General features: G+C 41.9%; 1 protein-coding gene across 3 annotated transcripts in view; it reads left to right on the forward strand.

The window, feature by feature from the left end:
• nup205 (nucleoporin 205) overlaps positions 1 to 20,920 on the forward strand; it is a 52,785-nt gene that overhangs the window by 13,673 nt on the left and 18,192 nt on the right. For all 3 annotated transcript variants that reach the window (XR_004562318.1, XM_034177060.1, XM_034177061.1), the window contains exons 11-26: positions 1,065 to 1,215; positions 1,476 to 1,681; positions 8,978 to 9,160; positions 10,017 to 10,067; positions 10,541 to 10,750; positions 10,906 to 11,143; positions 11,390 to 11,579; positions 11,999 to 12,119; positions 12,761 to 12,842; positions 13,610 to 13,774; positions 14,303 to 14,427; positions 14,534 to 14,648; positions 15,162 to 15,311; positions 15,490 to 15,564; positions 16,064 to 16,221; positions 16,297 to 16,377. Coding sequence is in view for 2 of the 3 variants with exons in the window: in XM_034177060.1 (XP_034032951.1) it covers positions 1,065 to 1,215; positions 1,476 to 1,681; positions 8,978 to 9,160; positions 10,017 to 10,067; positions 10,541 to 10,750; positions 10,906 to 11,143; positions 11,390 to 11,579; positions 11,999 to 12,119; positions 12,761 to 12,842; positions 13,610 to 13,774; positions 14,303 to 14,427; positions 14,534 to 14,648; positions 15,162 to 15,311; positions 15,490 to 15,564; positions 16,064 to 16,221; positions 16,297 to 16,377 (2,301 nt within the window). In the remaining variant the exon portion in view is untranslated. The remainder of the gene's footprint in view (positions 1 to 1,064; positions 1,216 to 1,475; positions 1,682 to 8,977; positions 9,161 to 10,016; positions 10,068 to 10,540; positions 10,751 to 10,905; positions 11,144 to 11,389; positions 11,580 to 11,998; positions 12,120 to 12,760; positions 12,843 to 13,609; positions 13,775 to 14,302; positions 14,428 to 14,533; positions 14,649 to 15,161; positions 15,312 to 15,489; positions 15,565 to 16,063; positions 16,222 to 16,296; positions 16,378 to 20,920) is intronic.

Genomic DNA, 20,920 nt, shown 5'->3' on the forward strand with positions numbered 1-20,920 from the left:
AACTCTGAACTTTAACAGCTGTTATTTTCCAAAGGTATGTATTTGTTCAATCTTGAGCTTAATGTAGTGTTCAAGCACAAGAGTTCGGTGTTTGCATTTGCTCCACAGTTTTAAAACAATAAAATGTTCACACTTTTCTTTATAGCAGTTCTGTAATTTCAGAAATACAACCGAAACAGCCACAAATCAGAAAACGTTGGGACTGTATGTAAAATGAAGATAAAAATAAAAATGTTGCACTATTCCCAGTTTCTCCACTCACAGAAGCCAAACATTCTTCCAGAGTTGTGTATTGGTGGCTTCCCTCACTTGTCTCCTTGCAGCATGGACATTTAGTTTTTGAGAACTGCCTACCTGGCACAGATTTACTATAAAGTACCACACTGTTTGTATTTCTGAATGATTGCAGTAAATGAAGTCTAAGAAATAGTCACTGATTCATCCCCTGATGTTTCTTGGAAAATGCTGCAGGCCTTAAATTTAGGAAATTACGTATGATCCGACCAGTTGACTAATCGCAAAAATAATCCTTGAGTACTCAACTATCAAAATAGTCGTTTGTGGCAGCCCTAAAAACAATATGGATGCATGGAGTCTTCGGGCTTTGTTGTCTTCACATAAAAAAAGTTTTTTGTAACTTGTTTTTAGGGATATATACATATATACCTCAGACAACCTCATTTTTTTGGTGTGTATATTTTATACAGGTATAAAATATTTGTCCTTTATAACCCGAGTTATGGAAATGCATTTTTGCTTTGCATTACTTCAAACAACTTGTAATGTCTTTGATGTTATTGTTTGTATTTTTCTAATCTTTATTTTAAAGAATGCCTTAAGTTTTGTCATTTTTTTTTTTCCTCCTCCAATGTTTATCGAAAATGGTATTTTACTGGGTGTCAGTATCAAGTTTGAAATCCTGGTATTGTGACAACCCTAATTTGGCTCTAGGTTGTCTTGTGATGAAACTGGTGAAATTATGGAAAGTGAAATTGTACGTCAGACATTACATAGCTTTTACTTCTTCATGGTGAGGTTTAATTTGTATTATTACTTTGATGCAGGTGGTTCTGTCCAAATTTGTGCGTCAGATGGGAGACCCTCTGCCCTCCATCCTCTACATCTCCTATCTCAGAATGTTAAAAGGCCTCGCCAGTGGACCGCAGTGCGCTCATTACTGCTTCAGCCTGCTCAAAACCAATGGAGCTACACACAGTAAGCTCAGAATTACCATAAGGGCTAAAAGTGGAATATTTTGTTTGTATTAAAGACTAAATAGATTGATCCCTATTGGAAATTGTAATTTTTGCTGTTTGGCTATAACAGTAAAATGTATTTATGTAGAGTTTCCATTTTAATTGGGTTAGTATATCAGGGCTGCTTGAAATTTATCTAATATGAATCATGCAGTAACCAGTCTGTTAGTACTGAAGAGCTGCTTCTTTTGGTTTTTAACTGTTTGAATATTTTTGCAGGTGACAATATCCAGGGAGTATCAGGCAGTCCCGTGTCCTGGGAACATTTTTTCCGCGCCCTCATGTTGTATCACGAGAACCTTCGAAGAGAACTTCCAAATCCAGATGCAGCGCACTACCGCCACCCACCACTAAGGGGCATTACCCAAAGAGAGCTGGAGGGGCTTACTTCATTTTTGCAGTTGTTCACCACCATCATTACTTGGGTATGGAAAAGGTCTAAGGGGGAATAATACATGGAGATAAAACCAAGACTACTTGGGTTGTAAAATAGCTATTCATGGTTACTGATCTTAAAAAGGAAGACGATTACACTGGCAAGACATGACAAGAATTGCATTTTTTAAAACTTCAAAATAACCTGAAATAATTCTAGATAAAGTCAATCAATCAATCAATTTTTTTATATAGCGCCAAATCACAACAAACAGTTGCCCCAAGGCGCTTTATATTGTAAGGCAAGGCCATACAATAATTATGTAAAACCCCAACGGTCAAAACGACCCCCTGTGAGCAAGCACTTGGCTACAGTGGGAAGGAAAAACTCCCTTTTAACAGGAAGAAACCTCCAGTAGAACCAGGCTCAGGGAGGGGCAGTCTTCTGCTGGGACTGGTTGGGGCTGAGGGAGAGAACCAGGAAAAAGACATGCTGTGGAGGGGAGCAGAGATCGATCACTAATGATTAAATGCAGAGTGGTGCATACAGAGCAAAAAGAGAAAGAAACAGTACATCATGGGAACCCCCCAGCAGTCTACGTCTATAGCAGCATAACTAAGGGATGGTTCAGGGTCACCTGATCCAGCCCTAACTATAAGCTTTAGCAAAAAGGAAAGTTTTAAGCCTAATCTTAAAAGTAGAGAGGGTGTCTGTCTCCCTGATCTGAATTGGGAGCTGGTTCCACAGGAGAGGAGCCTGAAAGCTGAAGGTTCTGCCTCCCATTCTACTCTTACAAACCCTAGGAACTACAAGTAAGCCTGCAGTCTGAGAGCGAAGCGCTCTATTGGGGTGATATGGTACTACGAGGTCCCTAAGATAAGATGGGACCTGATTATTCAAAACCTTATAAGTAAGAAGAAGAATTTTAAATTCTATTCTAGAATTAACAGGAAGCCAATGAAGAGAGGCCAATATGGGTGAGATATGCTCTCTCCTTCTAGTCCCTGTCGGTACTCTAGCTGCAGCATTTTGAATTAACTGAAGGCTTTTTAGGGAACTTTTAGGACAACCTGATAATAATGAATTACAATAGTCCAGCCTAGAGGAAATAAATGCATGAATTAGTTTTTCAGCATCACTCTGAGACAAGACCTTTCTGATTTTAGAGATATTGCGTAAATGCAAAAAAGCAGTCCTACATATTTGTTTAATATGCACTTTGAATGACATATCCTGATCAAAAATGACTCCAAGATTTCTCACAGTATTACTAGAGGTCAGGGTAATGCCATCCAGAGTAAGGATCTGGTTAGACACCATGTTTCTAAGATTTGTGGGGCCAAGTACAATAACTTCAGTTTTATCTGAGTTTAAAAGCAGGAAATTAGAGGTCATCCATGTCTTTATGTCTGTAAGACAATCCTGCAGTTTAGCTAATTGGTGTGTGTCCTCTGGCTTTATGGATAGATAAAGCTGGGTATCATCTGCGTAACAATGAAAATTTAAGCAATACCGTCTAATAATACTGCCTAAGGGAAGCATGTATAAAGTGAATAAAATTGGTCCTAGCACAGAACCTTGTGGAACTCCATAATTAACTTTAGTCTGTGAAGAAGATTCCCCATTTACATGAACAAATTGTAATCTATTAGACAAATATGATTCAAACCACCGCAGCGCAGTGCCTTTAATACCTATGGCATGCTCTAATCTCTGTAATAAAATTTTATGGTCAACAGTATCAAAAGCAGCACTGAGGTCTAACAGAACAAGCACAGAGATGAGTCCACTGTCCGAGGCCATAAGAAGATCATTTGTAACCTTCACTAATGCTGTTTCTGTACTATGATGAATTCTAAAACCTGACTGAAACTCTTCAAATAGACCATTCCTCTGCAGATGATCAGTTAGCTGTTTTACAACTACCCTTTCAAGAATTTTTGAGAGAAAAGGAAGGTTGGAGATTGGCCTATAATTAGCTAAGATAGCTGGGTCAAGTGATGGCTTTTTAAGTAATGGTTTAATTACTGCCACCTTAAAAGCCTGTGGTACATAGCCAACTAACAAAGATAGATTGATCATATTTAAGATCGAAGCATTATACCCAGAAGCACTTGTAATGTCCAATTTTGGCCTAAAATTGGACATTACAAGTGCTTCTGGGTATATTCAGATTTAAGAGCCAGTTTTTATAAGAATCAGGCAGTTTACATGGGGCTCAGATTTTGCTCAAACTTTGGTAACTGGATGCACCCACCACCAAACAAACATACACCAAAGATTTTGGCCAGATTCTTTACGGTGACCTCACCAGGGGTCATCAAAGTTCACACCCAGAATGGCCTTAAACTGAAATTTGGTGAACAGGAAAGATCTGGACAGCTCTTACATGAAATGCGTTCAATCCCCAAAAGTACTTTTGTGATTTAAGTATTATAGGAGGACAGTTCTTCAAAATAATCACTAATTTGGGTTGGGGGATTGAACGTGTTGATTATAGGGGGCGCTTCAAGTTGACAAATTTTCAGAAATGCTCATATTTGTGAAGGCTATTACTCAGTATGCGTTTAATCCCCCAGCAAGATTTTTATTGTATTAGAAAGGGCAATACTTACCCTCTTTAAAACAACAACAAAAAAATCGGTGGGGGATTGTACGCGTTGGCTACCAGGCGGCACAAAAGTGGTCAAATTTGTGTTTTTCATACAACTTTGGCACCTCTTGGTGGCCAATGTGTTTAATGAATTATCATAAACTTTGCATTTCTGTTGAGGCTAATCCTTCTTTTAGACAAATCAATTGGAAAATCTTTGGGGGACTTGCCAGTTTTTGATTAAAAAAAAAATTATTTTATTGGCACGGGAATCTGCTATTTTTCCACATGGTGATGTAAGCATTATTGGCCCTACATGAAGAAGATAAAATGGTGAGTAGCAATCTTGAAAGCTTTCTTTTGTGCCTAGGCCTAGCAAAATAGCCCAGATAGTGATGCCATCTATCGTTGGCTATGATAACTGCTTAATTAATTCTTGAAACAATACAAAGGGGGCGGTGCTTGTCTTAGGAAGCCATTTTACTGTTTAGCTTGACATTACTAGTGTGGCTGGCTACAAATGGCTGCTTTGCAATGGACAGAGATCCCTGTCTCTCGACTGTGCTTCTGATGATCATTATGCAACATACAACTCATATTTTTAACTTTCTAATCTGTATTTGTGGAATACAGAAGTAAATACCTACACTAGTAGTGTAGCACAGGCATTGTTTTATCATGCACATGCATTGTTCTGGATAATTCATCATCGTTTTGAAACTTCACATGTAAATTAGTGTGTAATCTGGTGCTTCAAGGTGGCCAAACCTCAACATTGTAGATGCACATTGTGAGCTTATTGAGATACCCCCCAAAGATGTTTCAATGGATATTAACACAATACATGTTAATTTTCTGAAAAATGCAAAGTTTATGATTATTTATTAAATGCGTTGGCCACCAGAGGCTGCCAAAGTTGTATGGTAGCCAATGCGTACAATCCCCCACTGATTTTTTTTTTTTTTTTTATTTTTATTTTTATTTTTTTTTTTTAAAGAGGGTAAGTATTGCCCTCTCTAATACAATAAAAATCTTGCTGGGGGATTGAGTAATAGCGCTCACAAGTATGAGTATTTCTGGAAATTTGCCAACTTGAAGCGCCTGCTATAGTCAATGCGTTCAATCCCCCAACCCAAATTAGTGATTATTTTGAAGAACTGTCCTCCTATAATACTTAGATCATAAAAGTACAACCCCTGGCAAAAATTATGGAATCACCTGCCTCTGAGGATGTTCATTCAGTTGTTTAATTTTGTAGAAAAAAAGCAGATCACAGACATGACACAAAACTAAAGTCATTTCAAATGGCAACTTTCTGGCTTTAAGAAACACTATAAGAAATCAGGAAAAAAATTATGGCAGTCAGTAACGGTTACTTTTTTAGACCAAGCAGAGGGAAAAAAATATGGAATCACTCAATTCTGAGGAAAAAATGATGGAATCATGAAAAACAAAACAGCTTGCAGTCTCTGAGGCATGGAGTTAATGAGTGACAAACAGTACTCTTCATCAATCTGGCTCCAACTTTCTCTGATTGCTGTTGCCAGATCAGCTTTGCAGGTTGGAGCCTTGTCATGGACCATTTTCTTCAACTTCTACCAAAGATTTTCAATTGGATTAAGATCCGGACTATTTGCAGGCCATGACATTGACCCTATGTGTCTTTTTGCAAGGAATGTTTTCACAGTTTTTGCTCTATGGCAAGATGCATTATCGTCTTGAAAAATTATTTCATCATCCCCAAACATCCTTTCAATTGATGGGATAAGAAAAGTGTCCAAAATATCAACATAAACTTGTGCATTTATTGATGATGTAATGACAGCCATCTCCCCAGTGCCTTTACCTGACATGCAGCCCCATATCATCAATGACTGTGGAAATTTACATGTTCTCTTCAAGCAGTCATCTTTATAAATCTCATTGGAACAACACCAAACAAAAGTTCCAGCATCATCACCTTGTCCAATGCAGATTCAAGATTCATCACTGAATATGACTTTCATCCAGTCATCCACAGTCCACGATTGCTTTTCCTTAGCCCATTGTAACCTTGTTTTTTTCTGTTTAGGTGTTAATGATGCCTTTCGTTTAGCTTTTCTGTATGTAAATCCCATTTCCTTTAGGCGGTTTCTTAACAGTTCGGTCACAGATGTTGACTCCAGTTTCCTCCCATTCGTTCCTCATTTGTTTTGTTGTGCGTTTTGTTGTGCATTTTCGATTTTTGAGACATATTGCTTTAAGTTTTCTGTCTTGACGCTTTGATGTCTTCCTTGGTCTACCAGTATGTTTGCCTTTAACAACCTTCCCATGTTGTTTGCATTTGGTCCAGAATTTAGACACAGCTGACTGTGAACAACCAACATCTTTTGCAGCATTGCGTGATGATTTACCCTCTTTTAAGAGTTTGATAATCCTCTCCTTTGTTTCAATTGACATCCCTCGTGTTGGAGCCATGATTCATGTCAGTCCACTTGGTGCAACAGCTCTCCAAGGTGTGATCACTCCTTTTTAGATGCAGACTAACGAGCAGATCTGATTTGATGCAGGTGTTAGTTTTGGGGATGAAAATTTACAGGGTGATTCCATAATTTATTCCTCAGAATTGAGTGATTCCATATTTTTTTCCCTCTGCTTGGTCTAAAAAAGTAACCGTTACTGACTGCCACAATTTTTTTTCTGATTTCTTATAGTGTTTCTTAAAGCCAAATAGTTGCGATTTGAAATTACTTTAGTTTTGTGTCATGTCTGTGATCTGCTTTTTTTCTACAAAATTAAACAACTGAATGAACATCCTCCAAGGCCGGTGATTCCATAATTTTTGCCAGGGGTTGTACTTTGGAGGATTGAATGCTTTTCATGTAAGAGCTGTCTAAAACTTCCCTGTTCACCAAATTCCAGTTTTAAGCCATACTGGGTGTGAACTTTGATAACCCCTGGCAAGGTCACCGTAGGGAATTTGGCCACAATTTTTGGTGTATGTTCATTTGGTGGAGGGTGCATCCAGTTGCCAAAGTTTGAGCAAAATCTGGCTTTGTCACTATCACAGTCTACTTGACTCTTATAAAAACTGGCCCTTAAAATGTTGTTATTATAATATGATGTGATTTGTCTTTGAAGGGACTCAGATTCAAGCAGTCTGACCAGTTATTGTAACGTAGTCTACTGTTGAATACATGATGCGATTTACATCGTGCTAAATTCTTCATTTATTATTTTTTCCTACGGAAGCGTATTGCATTCACTGGATAAAAAAATTTTTGACCACTGATCACGAGAAAAGATCTCGTAATTATGAGATCTTGTAGTTACGACATCAGGATCTCATAATTATGAGAAAATATCTCATAATTACGAGATCTTTTCTCGTAATTACGAGATCCTGATGTCGTAATTATGAGAAAAGATCAGGTGTCTAAATAGTTTTATGTATATATTTCCGTACTTCCAGTCCATCAGCACAGATGTGAGCTGAGCTCAGCCGATGATAACACACTATAATCAAACACAAAGTGTGGATTTTCCCCCTGAAGTGCTCCCGGATGAATGTCCAGGGAGGAGCACGGGGCGACTTCCAGCTTTCACTCACACAGACCCACCGACCACTGAGGGACACAGCGGGGCTCACTCCGACCCGGGCACATTAAAGTCTGTGTGCCCGAGCTGTGCCTCGCCTCGCTGGAGGAGTTTCATTCATCCAGCAACAGTTTAGTGGGAAATCCACACTTTGTGCATGCCGTGGTGTGGATCACAATGTAGTATCGGAGGTTACAAATTGGCCTATTTTTGATTATGACTCGGGCATTCCCACGCTTGGACTGGAAGTACGGAAGCGATTATATACACACACACACACACACACACACACACACACACACACAGAAAATAAATAAATAAAAACAATAGCTTGATCTCATAATTACGGCGACGTGGAGCATAATTTCTTGTTATAACGTGATAATTTCTCGTTATAACGTGAAAATACCGCATCATGAAAAAACATGATAATTTCATATGACGAAATAACATGATAAGTATCACGTTATAACATGATAAATATCACGTTATAACATGAAACTTTTCACGTAATTGCATGATACTGAGCCAAATATATATTAGGGCTTGACAGCTCAGAGCTTCCGTACGTAAGAAAGAGAGCGACGTCCAGCACGTCAGACTGGGCTTTCCGCCGGAACAATCCCAAGGACTTGAGATGCCTGCAGTGTTGACATACTAATATTAATATCATCCTCATTTTTAAGAAATATCAGTATTTCCCAGTGTCTCAGACCGAGAAGGTGGTAACAGCAGATTAATTGCGACAGCACCATCATGCCCGCTGATCATTGAGGAAGCGCGCATATGGGGAAGCTGGACACCTGATCTCGTAATTACAAGATCTTTTATCGTAATTACGAGATCAGGAGGCACCTGATCTCATAATTATGAGATCCCGATCTCGTAATTATGAGATCTTTTCTCGTAATTATGAGATCCTGATCTCGTAATTACGAGATCTTTTCTCGTAATTATGAGATCCGATGTCGTAATTATGAGAAAAGATCTCGTAATTATGAGATCTTATCTCGAAATTACGAGATCAGTGGTCTTTTTTTTTTTTTTTTATCCAGTGAATGCAATACGCTTCCGTATTTTCCTCTTCCTGCTGGGAAAAAAAAATTGTTGGTCAACATCTTATTAGGAGAACTCCAGACTAATTTTGGTGTGTTACTTGTTTTTCTTTTTCTGCAGAGTGAAAATGCTCGACTGGCACTGTGCGAACATCCTCAGTGGACCCCAGTAGTTGTGATGTTGGGGTTACTGCAGTGCAGCGTTCCACTTGTCCTCAAGGCTGAGCTGATGCACTGCCTGGCAGCTTTTGGGAAGTCACCAGAGATTGCTGCGTCACTGTGGCAGTCACTCGAATACACACAGGTTGGCCTTTACAGATTTAAATGAGGAACTGGAAGTCCAACTAGTGTGGGAACAATGATGTTCCCACACTAGTTGGACTTCCAGTTCAACTAGTTCAACTAACATAAAAGTTAGTTGGACTTCCAGTTCAACAGTTCAACTAACATAAAAGTGGTGTTGATCTCTAAATGCCTGAGAAATCCCTCAGCAAAAATATTCACAAAGTTTAGGTTACAACTACATAAGACACCTTTTGAAGTCTCTCTTTTCATCCTCTTTCATGTCCCCATTTCTGTTTGTCTTTGTTTATTTTGTTTTTTTTTTGGTTGGGGGGGTTTCAATGCTATCATCACAGTTTGAGTTTGTGCTTACACCTGCCAACTGAAAAGATTTGTCTCCAAAAAAATTAAAGGTCTAATTAATGTAGACAGTGTAGTTGTAATGCTGTATGACATCGTTGCTTATGTTGAGGTATAGAGCTATGATGATTAATCAATTACTAAATTAATCGCCAACTGTTTTCATAATAGATTAATGGATTTGAGTCTCTTTTTTCGGGTGGGTGGACTGTCCACATGCTTTGATTTCAGCTTCTTAAATGTGAATATTTTATACTAGTTTCTTTCTTCTCTGACCATAACCTGAATATCTTTGGGTTTGTAGACAAAACAAGACATTTGAGCAGTCATTGTGGGACTTGGGAAACACTGATTGACAAGTTTCACCATTTTCTGACATTTTATGGACCAAATGGCTGATCAGTCAATGGATAAAATAATCAACAGATTAATCGAAAATGAAAATAATCATCGGTTGCAGCCCTAGTAAAGTATGCTTTTATCTTTTAAGTGTTGTAACAACGTTTCTTCATCCACAGATACTTCAGACAGTGCGACCCTTGGGGCAGAGGCAGGTTGCAGGAATTGAGGTGAGTATCAGTTTGTTATTAATAATTAAGTTTGTAATTAAATGAGCCTGAATTGACACTGGGTCAAGCCTGGAAACATGCGCTGAAGCCACCAGTCCATCCCCATGTCTCAGAAACACGGGGAAAAAAAATCTTGGATCTTAACATTGGTATATGGCTGTAGTAATTGTTACTAAACTCCACTTAAATATTTGTCATTGTTTTTTTAATGCAAACTGTCTCCAACATTTGTAGACTGTTGGCTTTTGGTGGAGTTGTACACTTAGAGTTGCTGCTCTAAACTTTACACATTTGTGGAGAAATCAGCACGTTGCAAGTGTTTGTAGTATGTGTCATAATGTGTGATTTGTTTCTTGATAAAGGGAAACAAACCTGCTTTAATCTGATGATCACTATGAAACAATCGACTTCAGTTATCATCAAGAGAATGCCTGCTTGGTTGGAAAGTGATTTACCTGCTTGTTTTCTTTCAGGTTGAGTTGAATGAAATTGAGTCTAGCTGTGAGGAGTACCCTCTGACACGAGCCTTCTGTCATCTCATCAGCACATTAGTTGAGAGCAATTTGCCAGTTAATTTGGGGGCAGGGCTCCGTGTACCCGGTTTCCAGCCCTACCTGACCTTCTTGAGAGACTCTGTGTTTCTTCCCTTCCCCACCAGAGCATATCGTCGTCCAGCTGAGAAGGTAAAGTGCAATGTTAGGATTCAGGGACCCCACCCCCACCCCAGTCCCACTACCACTACTAATGGTGAATGGGGAAACTTTGTAGAAGCCACATGAACAAATGAGGCTGCTCTCATATCACATGAGAATCTGGTCTTTTCTTTGCATTCTGTTAGTGGGAGGTTGCTGCTGCTGTGCTGGAGGTTTTCCACAAGCTGCTGAAGGACTATGAGCCTCAGTTATCAGACTTTGTCCAAGAGATGGTGGAGCTTCAGGGTGAGCAGGTCCCAGCGCACAAGCCCCCTGGTCACAGCATCATGTTCCACCTGCTCAGTGACTCTCCCATGCTGGCTCTCTGCCTCAGCCTGCTGGAGGAGGGTGTACGCCAGCTGGGCTTGTACATGCCGTTCCCTGGTGAGAGAACATGTGCAGCTTCTGTCCACAAGGACAGCACAGCAGTCACTCGCATACAAAAGCTTGTTTTGTTATAGCTGACTAAAAATGGCAACAAACATAAATGGTCTCATTCCAGTGGTTCAAAATACACAGAGGAGCAAATAAACCACATAAAAAATATTGATGCAGACTTCGACATTTGTACAAACACGTTAAATATTTGTTCTGTGTTAAAACTAATGACTTTCCGTGTTACACTTAAAGGGAAGAAGCAGCTGGAGTCAGCAGCACTGCACTGCCTGTGCCTGCTGGATTTAGTTCTGCAGAAGGAGGTGATGTTCATGGACCTCCTCAGGGAGAGCCAGGCCTCACTACTGGTTTCTCCCTTAGAGCAACTCCTCCAGGGGGTCAGCTCTCAAACCCGAAGGGCTGATCACATTGTCAACATCGCCAGGTGAGGGCAAACATTTGACTAGCTGTGGCAGTGGGGAAGCTAGCGCAGGTGGCAGAACATGTCCAGTAATCAGAAGAATTTCTGGCTCTGTTTCTGGCTACTCCTGTCATTGAGCAAGTCACTGAAATACAAATGCCTTATATTCACGCTAAGCATCTATTCTCCGATGGAAAAGTAGTGTTTAAAAAAAAAAAAATCCATTTAACATTTATTGACCTTGTGCATGCAATGTTCTTAATTTCTTTTAGTTATTCTAATATGTCACCCCTCTTTGCTAGGCCATGTCTTAATATGATTTTTCTTCAGAAGTAGCCATTATAGGTCTTGTTTCAATTAAATTTTATGTGAGTGCTCGTTGTGCAGTAGTTGGCTAAGATTGGGTGTCATTAAATAGCAGCTTTTCTTTTTGTCACTGGCAGGTACCTGTACCACAGCAGCTCCAACACAGAAGCTGCCTTTCACAGTGCAAAGGTCTTGCGTTGCATTGCTCGTTACCCCAACATCCAGATAAGGCTGGTGGGAGACTTCACACATGACCAGGTATTGTACAAGCAGGTTTGATGTCTAAATATTTCAGAAATGTCATGAATTGTGAACACTTTATATGAACACATCATTATTGGAAAAGGTCAAAGAAAAGGTGGCCAAGTGGTTAGTGCGCTTGGTTTCAGTGCGGAAGGTTTCCGGTTCAAAACCCCACCCCTGCCACATTGTAATTTGGAGTTGTATCTGATGTAAAACTTGTGCCAAATCAACATGCAGGTCTACCTTGGGTCTGCTGTGGCCACCCCGTGTGAGGTGGGGAAAAAACATTAATCATAACATTAATGACAGGTAAAAATGAGCTGGTTACAACCTCGGAATGCCCATCAAGTGACAAGTACCAACTGGTTGTCTCTGCTTGTGGATAGTGTGACCGTAGGGTTACTGTTGTCTGCGTTTGTCTGACATCATCAGTAAAATAAAACAAAGTCCTCTCAATGTAAATTGATGATGAATTTTCATCACTTTAGTGAAAGACCAGCTCAATAAATTCCGAAGTTTGGAATGGGCTTGACATTTATATACACACTCAAAAGAAAAATCAGAGACTACACATCGGCTTCATACACCTTTAAGATCACTGTTGTCTGCAGTGATATGTTTGAACCTGAGAGCAGTTTTACGTCTGCGTCCAACAGGCTGTGAGCGACAAGCTGATGGCGGGTTTTGTGGAGTGTCTGGACAACGAAGAAGCAGAGGAGGGAACAGGGGAAGGATATGGTGAGACATACACACCTTATCAATTTCTGTGCCTGAATTTTTTTTTTTTCCCCCCGGCAATCTAAAAACTGGTTTCATTTTATTTAGCAGTATCCAAGTTTGTGCAAGACAGGTGTCTTACTGCCATTGCACCGATTGATAGGAGGGACCTGTATAACATATTCTTGTGGCGGAGAGGGCACTTTTTATTTATTTGCAGCAATAGCTGTGTTTACGTGGAAAGTAATATTCTGATCTTAATCTGAGTAAGATCCTATGCTGTAAACAGCATTTTCTGATTACCATAATCAGATCTTATTAAGACATGGAGTATTCTAATCTTATTCTAATTATTGAGCTGCATTGTTGACACGTAAGCACCTTAATCAGACTATGACCTCCTATTGTAGTTTTATCTGCATTCTGCAACACATAAGACATTGGGGTTGTAATGTGGCTGTGAGTCAGACTACACTCTGTAACATGTAAACAGGAATATGAATGGAATACTCCTTTAAAATACTCATGTAAACACCATCATCTGAATAGGGTTTTATTCTGAATAAGGTCAGTAATCAGATTATTGCTGTCCATTTAAACATGGTCATAGTTAGATTTCAGACAATATATTGCTGTCTATACGATCTGCTGTGATATTGTTGTGGTAGAACATCCTTCTCGCACAAACTAGGATTTATACACATCCATGTGGGATTATCATGCCTACTTTTCCAAAACCTGCCGAAAAACCCTCTGAAGGTAATTTCCCCCAAACCGCTAACTTTCAGAGTCTGACCCACTAAAGAACATTGCAAGGATTCGACACAAAACCCAGATCCATATCCTGAACCTGCTTATCACCTCCTTGGAGCTGAATACCCCGAATTTGGCCCTCTATCTTTTGGGCTATGAAGTCAAGAAGCCGGTCTCCTCCACCAATCTTCAGGATCCAGGTCAGACAATGGTGTCAGCTGCTGACATGTTGATTGTGAGAGTGATTTTGATGTCTTATTTAAGAAATACATAAATAAAATAAAAGCTTTTCTCTGTTGTGTAGTGAGGATGTTAAAGTTTTATGTGTGATAAGGTGTGTGGACCATTTGAGTTGGTTGGAATAGCTTCTGCCACATGATGTACAGTAGTTTTCTCTCTCTCTTGTACTTCTGTTGGTTTAATTACTATATTTAATGCTAATTGTTATCCAGAATTATGCATTTTATCATATACGTTACAGGTATTTGATGGAGGTATCAATCCACTGTCATCTTCTGACACAGATATAAAAATAAAAAATACTGTACATCCTTTACATGCATAATCCAGCCTCTAAATAAGTACATGGGATACAGAAAGGAAATGTATCCATTCAGCTCTTGGGAATTAAAACTCCGTTGTGGAGCAGATTTTCTCTGAAAATCAGATTTCTAAAAAAAAAACAAAAACAAAAAAAACCCTTTTTAAAGCGTCACTGTGTTTTGCAGGTGTGTTGGGATGCCCACGAAGCTGCCTGCATGCCATCTTGAGTCTGCTCCAGAGAGGCACCGATAAGCGATCAGGACCTGTACTCGTCCGCCAGGCACCACATCTTGCTGAGCTTTGTTACCAGGTTCTCCCTTCCATTACTCCGAATACTCAGACGCTCCACATAGAGGTGCAACAGTTAAAGATGCACAGAGAAACATTTTTTTTAATACCCTGTTGTCATCTTTTAGGTGATCTACCATCTGTGTGCCTGCTCAGACACTTCTGGACCCACCATGCGCTACCTGAGAACCAGTCAGGACTTCCTGTTCTCCCACCTGAAGCACTTACCGTTCATCCTGCCCAGTGAGTACTAGTTCCCCACCATTCCTGTTGGTCCTAAAGACAAAGTATTACAAGTGTGGTGCATGCTTACAAAAGTGTAGCAGAATTTCTTATCTTTATTTATCCAGGTTAGTCCCACTGAGGTCGAGACCTCTTTTGCAAGGGAGACATGGACAATTATCAAGTTTTCAATTCACCTAACCTGTCCTGCATGTCTTTAAATTATTATTTATATTTTTACATTTTGTATTTGTAATTTTATATTATTTTGTTCTTTTATTTTATTTATTATTATTTATCATTTTTATAGTTATTCAATTATGCCATTACAGTATAGAAACTAGTCATAATTAGACCAATGGAATTATGCCTAAAGTAAAATATGAGCAGCTGAACATTAAATGAAAATCACATTCTGGTTTTTTGCTTGTCAGAACATAAGTTATAAATCATTGGAATCCGATATAAATTTCACAGGTCGATGAGTTGCACAGTATGCATTAATGAATTCATTTATTACTTTACTCTCCAAAGGTAACCCCATAGCTGCTCTGTCCCAGATGTCTTGGCTCATGAAGACAGCAGCCATTGAGCTGAGAGTAACGTCACTGAACCGCCAGCGTTCACATGCACAGCGTCTCGTCAGTCTTCTGCTGGATGACCAGCCACACACTCAGCATACAGGTGTGGGGTGTCATTCATATTTCTGCCTTTAATATGTTTGCAGTCCTCAAATAGTAATAACTTTTTCTAAAGTCTAGTACCTAACAAAGTCCTGAACAAACTCACAATATTCATACATAAATGTTTCATGCAGCTTATTAATATATAGAAATGAGAATCACTGTATTTGTAATTGTAGTTGATGGGGAATCTGGGATGGAGGATGAGACCAGAACAGTTATTGGTTTCCTGCATTTTGACACAGTTTCTAAAGGTTAGTAATAACCCGTGGACACATCTAAAATCTTTAGATGTTTTGGACAAATGCAATTTGCACCTTAGCCACATGTGATGTTTGAGTCATCTGTGTTAACATTGTTTTTATGTTGCACTAAATATAAATCTTTTTCCTTTATGAAAGGGGAAAAATATGTTTGATTACATTTGGAAATGTGATCAGCTGACCCTTACAATCATATAAAACCACATCATGGCAGCTCGTAGAGAAAATATGAACTGGAGTGTTTTTCTGTCTGAGGTGTGTTTGAATGTCACTTGACATCATTAGTTCCAGGGTCTGAATTTCTTATTTTGTAGGAAGCTGATCTCATATTCTTTAGTTGTTGGTGGTATGGCTGCATGACATCACAGAAGCTACAAACATTCAGTTGTTTCATTGTAATTTTAAGACTGATTAGAGCAGCTTATATTATATTCTCGTAGCTGTGTACTGAATTCTATTTTAGTTTTACTGGTGTTTTTGATGTGATCAGTTCGCAGGAAGCTGCTGAGTGTGCTGGACGCTATCGATTTTAGTCAGGATATGCCCGAGCTGCTGCAGCTGGACTTCTTTGAGCGCACTCAAATAGAACAAGTGATCGCCAACTGTGAGCATGTCAATGAGCAAGGATACACCGTCTGCAATGTTAAGGTGGGTTTGGATGCTTTCGCTGTTTTAATGTGGCCTGTAAATTGTCTTGTCATCTTTTTGATATTTCTCTCACAGGTGCTGCATAGAGTGCTGGTTGCTGAGGTGAATGCCCTGCAAGGAATGGCAGCCATTGGACAAAGACCCCTGTTAATGGAGGTGATTAAACCATAATATATAATCTATAATAATGAGTTTTACATTAAGAACCTTTAAGACAATGTGGCCATGAAAAACTCCTAAAAGCCACTTGGTACAAGTCAAAAACAGTACAACCTGTACAAATTTTCTAGTAAGCCTTTTTCGTTTTTTTGGAACATATAAGCTCCCACCAATATTCTTTAGCTTTGGAAAAAGCCTAGGCATATACTTTTATAAAATGTAATGAGTAAATGGATTAATTCATCTCCCTTCATCGAACACAATAACACAAAAATAAATAAAGAAAGAAATTCTATCATCTTCTGGCTTTTAAAATTCAAAGGGCATACAGTATAATGAGATAAACTGATTAAACGATTAACTTTCTGTATTAAGCCGCAATCCCACCAAATAATAAGCCATGAATAATGAGTCACGCATAGGTGTGTCAGCGATTATTTGAGGAATGATCCACGTTTTAAGCTATCATGTATGCGCTACTAAGGCGCCTCTATGTACCTCTCTGTACCTCACATGTGCCATGTATCAGCCTTTAGGGAGCCAAGACCGACCTGTCATTTGAGCCCCATCCAGCCTCGAATGGCTCGTGTCGTCACATATGATCCACGTCAAGCCACATATGATCCGTGTAGCGCCATGTAATGCCACATTGGTGCACATTTAGGCATGGGTTTGGTCCAAACCTCCAGCCCTGCCACACTTGGTCCTTTTAAAGTCTGGATTTTCAGTTCACAGCATCCATTCAAGTTGTCACGTTTTTTAAACGCAGTCCAAAAATAGATGCTCCAGTACAGTCCGGCCGGTGTGCGGCATGCACCAGGCTGCTGTTCACCTGTGTTCCAGAGTCACTAAGTGCAGTAGATCAGCTAGGACCGAACCACGGGTTCCTGGAGAGTCACCTGGGCACTTCTTCTCGCTGGCTTTATTTCTTCCGCGGCTTGCGGTCACCGTGATCCAACTTTTAACTTTGTCTTCATCCGTTATTGACTGCAAAATCACTCTTTTGCGAGCTCGCGTTCTGCTCGTCTTGAGCGCGAGTCATTGCGTCAGCGTGCTCAGAGTGCGACTTTTCATAAACATACTTTTACAGCTGCTTATAAGAAGGAATGAACATGAAACTGTTTGACCAAGCTATTACAATAAAAACATTACAAATAATTACCCTTTTAGCTGTTTCAAATACGTTCTCCACCTCAGCGCACGAGACAGAGAGTGGTAAAATGCTCCAAATGTCCTCTGTGATTCCAGAAGTGATTAGAGGTGTTTTCAACATCCAAACTGACAGAAAATGATTAATTGGCTACAAAATAATAATTTTATATAGAGCATCCAGCGCACAAAGCAGGTGGGATTGTGGTGTGCAAGAGGGCTGAGCCAAAATAGCCTGTCCTGTCCTCGTAGCTGCCAGCTGCTCGGATAATGGGCTTGTAACAGCCTGGTCTTCACGACAGACATGCTTCTAAAAGCTTTGTTTGTCCTTGTAGTACCTCGTACACAAACTGCCCCACACTGTGGTTGCTAAATTTGAACTTCTTGAAATTATGAGCCTCGTTAGCCTCAAGATGAGCCTCGTTAGCCGAATATTCTGCCTCTAAGAGCCTCTCAGAGCAACTATTCTCCCACGAATATTGAATAACTGAACTTGTACCAAAAACATGCTACGTGGCTCTTATTCATCCTTCATTATTCGGTGGGACCAGGGCTTAAGATCAATCCAAAAAGTAATCTTTCAATTATGATATACTATACCTGTGTGCCACCTGCTGGACATGTCTAAGAATGCAGAAAATAATCTTAAAGCATGCACGGAGGCCTGGCAATCTCTACAGACATGCATGATGGAAGTTTAGTAGCAGGTATTGATGAAGTTACATATGGTTTGAGATGAGTTCTTTCTTGTTGCCTTCCTTCCTTCCTTCCACACTGTAAACAAGCACACCTAACCACTTGGCCATCACCCTTGCTCATCCATTCATCCATCCATTTTCTTCCACTTCATCTGGGGTCAGGTCGCGGGGGCAGCAGCACAAGCAAAGCTGCCCAGACTTCCTGATCCACACACACCTCCCCCAGCTCCTTTGGGGGCACCCCGAGGCGTTCCCAAGCCAGCTGAGAGACATTGTCCCTCCAGGGTGTCCTGGGTCTTCCCCGGGGCCTCCTCCCGATGGGACGTGCCCGGAACACCTCTCCAGCGAGGCGTCCAGGGGGCATCTGGAGAAGATGCCCGAGCCACCTCAGCTGGCTCCTTTCGACGTGGAGGAGCAGCGGCTCGACTCCGAGCTCCTCCCAAGTGATCAAGCTCCTCACCCTGTCTCTAAGGGAGCGCCCAGCCACCCTGCGGAGGAAACTCATCTCGGCCGCTATTACTCACGATCTTGTTCTTTTGGCCATGAGCCAAATCTCATGACCATAGATGAGGGTCAGAACGTAGATCGATCGGTAAATCGAGAGCTTTGCCCCCCTGCTCAGCTCTCTCTTCACCACGACGGTCCGATACAGCGACCGCATCACTGCAGACGTTGCACCAATCCATCTGTCGATCTCACGCTCCATCCGTCCCTCACTCATGAACAACCCCACCGACCTGAAGACGGCAGGGCACCTTTTTCTGGTCGAGAACCATGGCCTAGGATTTGGAGGTGCTGATTTTCATCCCGGACGCTTCACACTCGGCTGCAAACCACCCCAGTACACGCTGAAGGTCCTGATTTGAGGAAGCCAACAGAACCACATTGTCCGCAAACAGCAGAGATGAGATTCTGTGGTTCCTAAAACAGACCCCCTCTACACCCTGACTGCGCCTAGAAATTCTGTCCATAAAGGTAATGAACAGAACCGGTGACAAAGGGCAGCCCTGGCGGAGGCCAATGTGCACTGGAAACAGGTTTGACTTACTATCGGCAATGCGAACTAAGCTCCCGCTGTGGTCGTACAGGGACTGGATAGCCCTTATCAAAGGACCCCGGACCTCATACTCCCGGAGAACCCCCCACAGGATGCCTCGAGGGACACGGTTGAACGCTTTCTCCAGATCCACAAAGCACATGTGGACTGGTTGGGCGAACTCCCATGAACCCTCAAGCACCCGATGGAGGGTGTAGAGCTGGTCCAGTGTGCCGCGACCAGGACGAAAACCACACTGCTCCTCCTGAATCCGAGGTTTGACTATCGGTTGAATTCTCCAGTACTCCTCTCCGCTCCAGACCTTACTGGGGAGGCTGAGGAGTGTGATCCCCCTGTAGTTGGAACACACCCGCCGGTCCCCCTTCTTAAACAGAGGAACCACCACTCCGGTCTGCCAATCCAGAGGCACTGTCCCCAACTGCCACGCGATGTTGCAGAGGTGTGTCAACCAAGACAGTCCCACGACATCCAGAGACTTAAGGTACTCAGGACAGATTTCATACAACCCAGGAGCCTTGCCACCAAGGAGCTTTCTGACCACCTCGGTGACTTCGGCCTAGGTGATGGATGAGTCCGCCTCTGGGTCCCCAGTCTTTGCTTCCTCTCCAGAAGACGTGACGATGGGATTGAGGAGATCCTTGAAGTGTTCCTTCCACCGCCTGACAACATCCCCAGTCAGGGTCAACAGCTCCCCACCCGCACTATAGACAGTATTGGCGGAGAGCTGCTTGCGCCTCCTGAGGCGTCGGACGGTTTGCCAGAATTTCTTTGAGGCCGACCGATAGTCCTCCTCCATGGCCTCCCCGAACTCCTCCCAGACCTGAGTTTTTGCCTCTGCGATCGCATAGGCTGCAGCACGCTTGGCCTGCCAGTACCTGTCAGCTGCCTCCGGGGTCCCACTTACCAACAAAGACAAGTATGACTCCTTCAGCTTGACGGCATCCCTTACGTCCGGCGTCCACCACCTGGTTTGGGGATTGCCGCCGCGACAGGCACCAGAGACCTTGCGACCACAGCTACGAGTGGCCGCATCGACACTGGAGGTGGAGAACATGGTCCACTCCGACTCCATTTCTCCAACCTCCCCCGGGATCTGGGAGAAGCTCTCACGGAGGTGGGAGTTGAAGACAGAGGGTTCCGCCAGTCGTTCCCAGCAGACCCTCACGATACGTTTGGGCCTGCCAGGTCTGACCGGCTTCCTGCCCTCCCAGCGAATCCAACTCACCACCAGGTGGTGATCCGTCGACAGCTCAGCCCCCCTCTTCACCCGAGTGTCTGAGACACGTGGCCGAAGGTCAGATGATACGACTACATAGTCGATCATCGACCTCCGGTTCAGGGTGTCCTAGTGCCACGTGCACTTATGGACACCCTTGTGCTCGAACATGGTGTTCGTGATGGACAAACTGTGGCTAGCACAGAAGTCCAACAACTGAACACCACTCGAGTTCAGATCGGGCAGGCTGTGCTTCCCGATCACCCCCCTCCAGGTCTCACTGTCACCGCCCTTGTGGGCATTGAAGTGGGCTAAGGCCTGACCACCAGGCGCTTGTGCACGAGCCCCAACCCTAGGCCTGGCTCCAGGGTGGGGCCCAGGCTCCTCCATACCGGGCGACGTCTTGGTCCTTGATATCGC

Source organism: Thalassophryne amazonica, chromosome 8 (genome assembly GCF_902500255.1).
Source record: "Thalassophryne amazonica chromosome 8, fThaAma1.1, whole genome shotgun sequence".
In the NCBI taxonomy this organism is placed as follows: Eukaryota; Metazoa; Chordata; class Actinopteri; order Batrachoidiformes; family Batrachoididae; genus Thalassophryne; species Thalassophryne amazonica.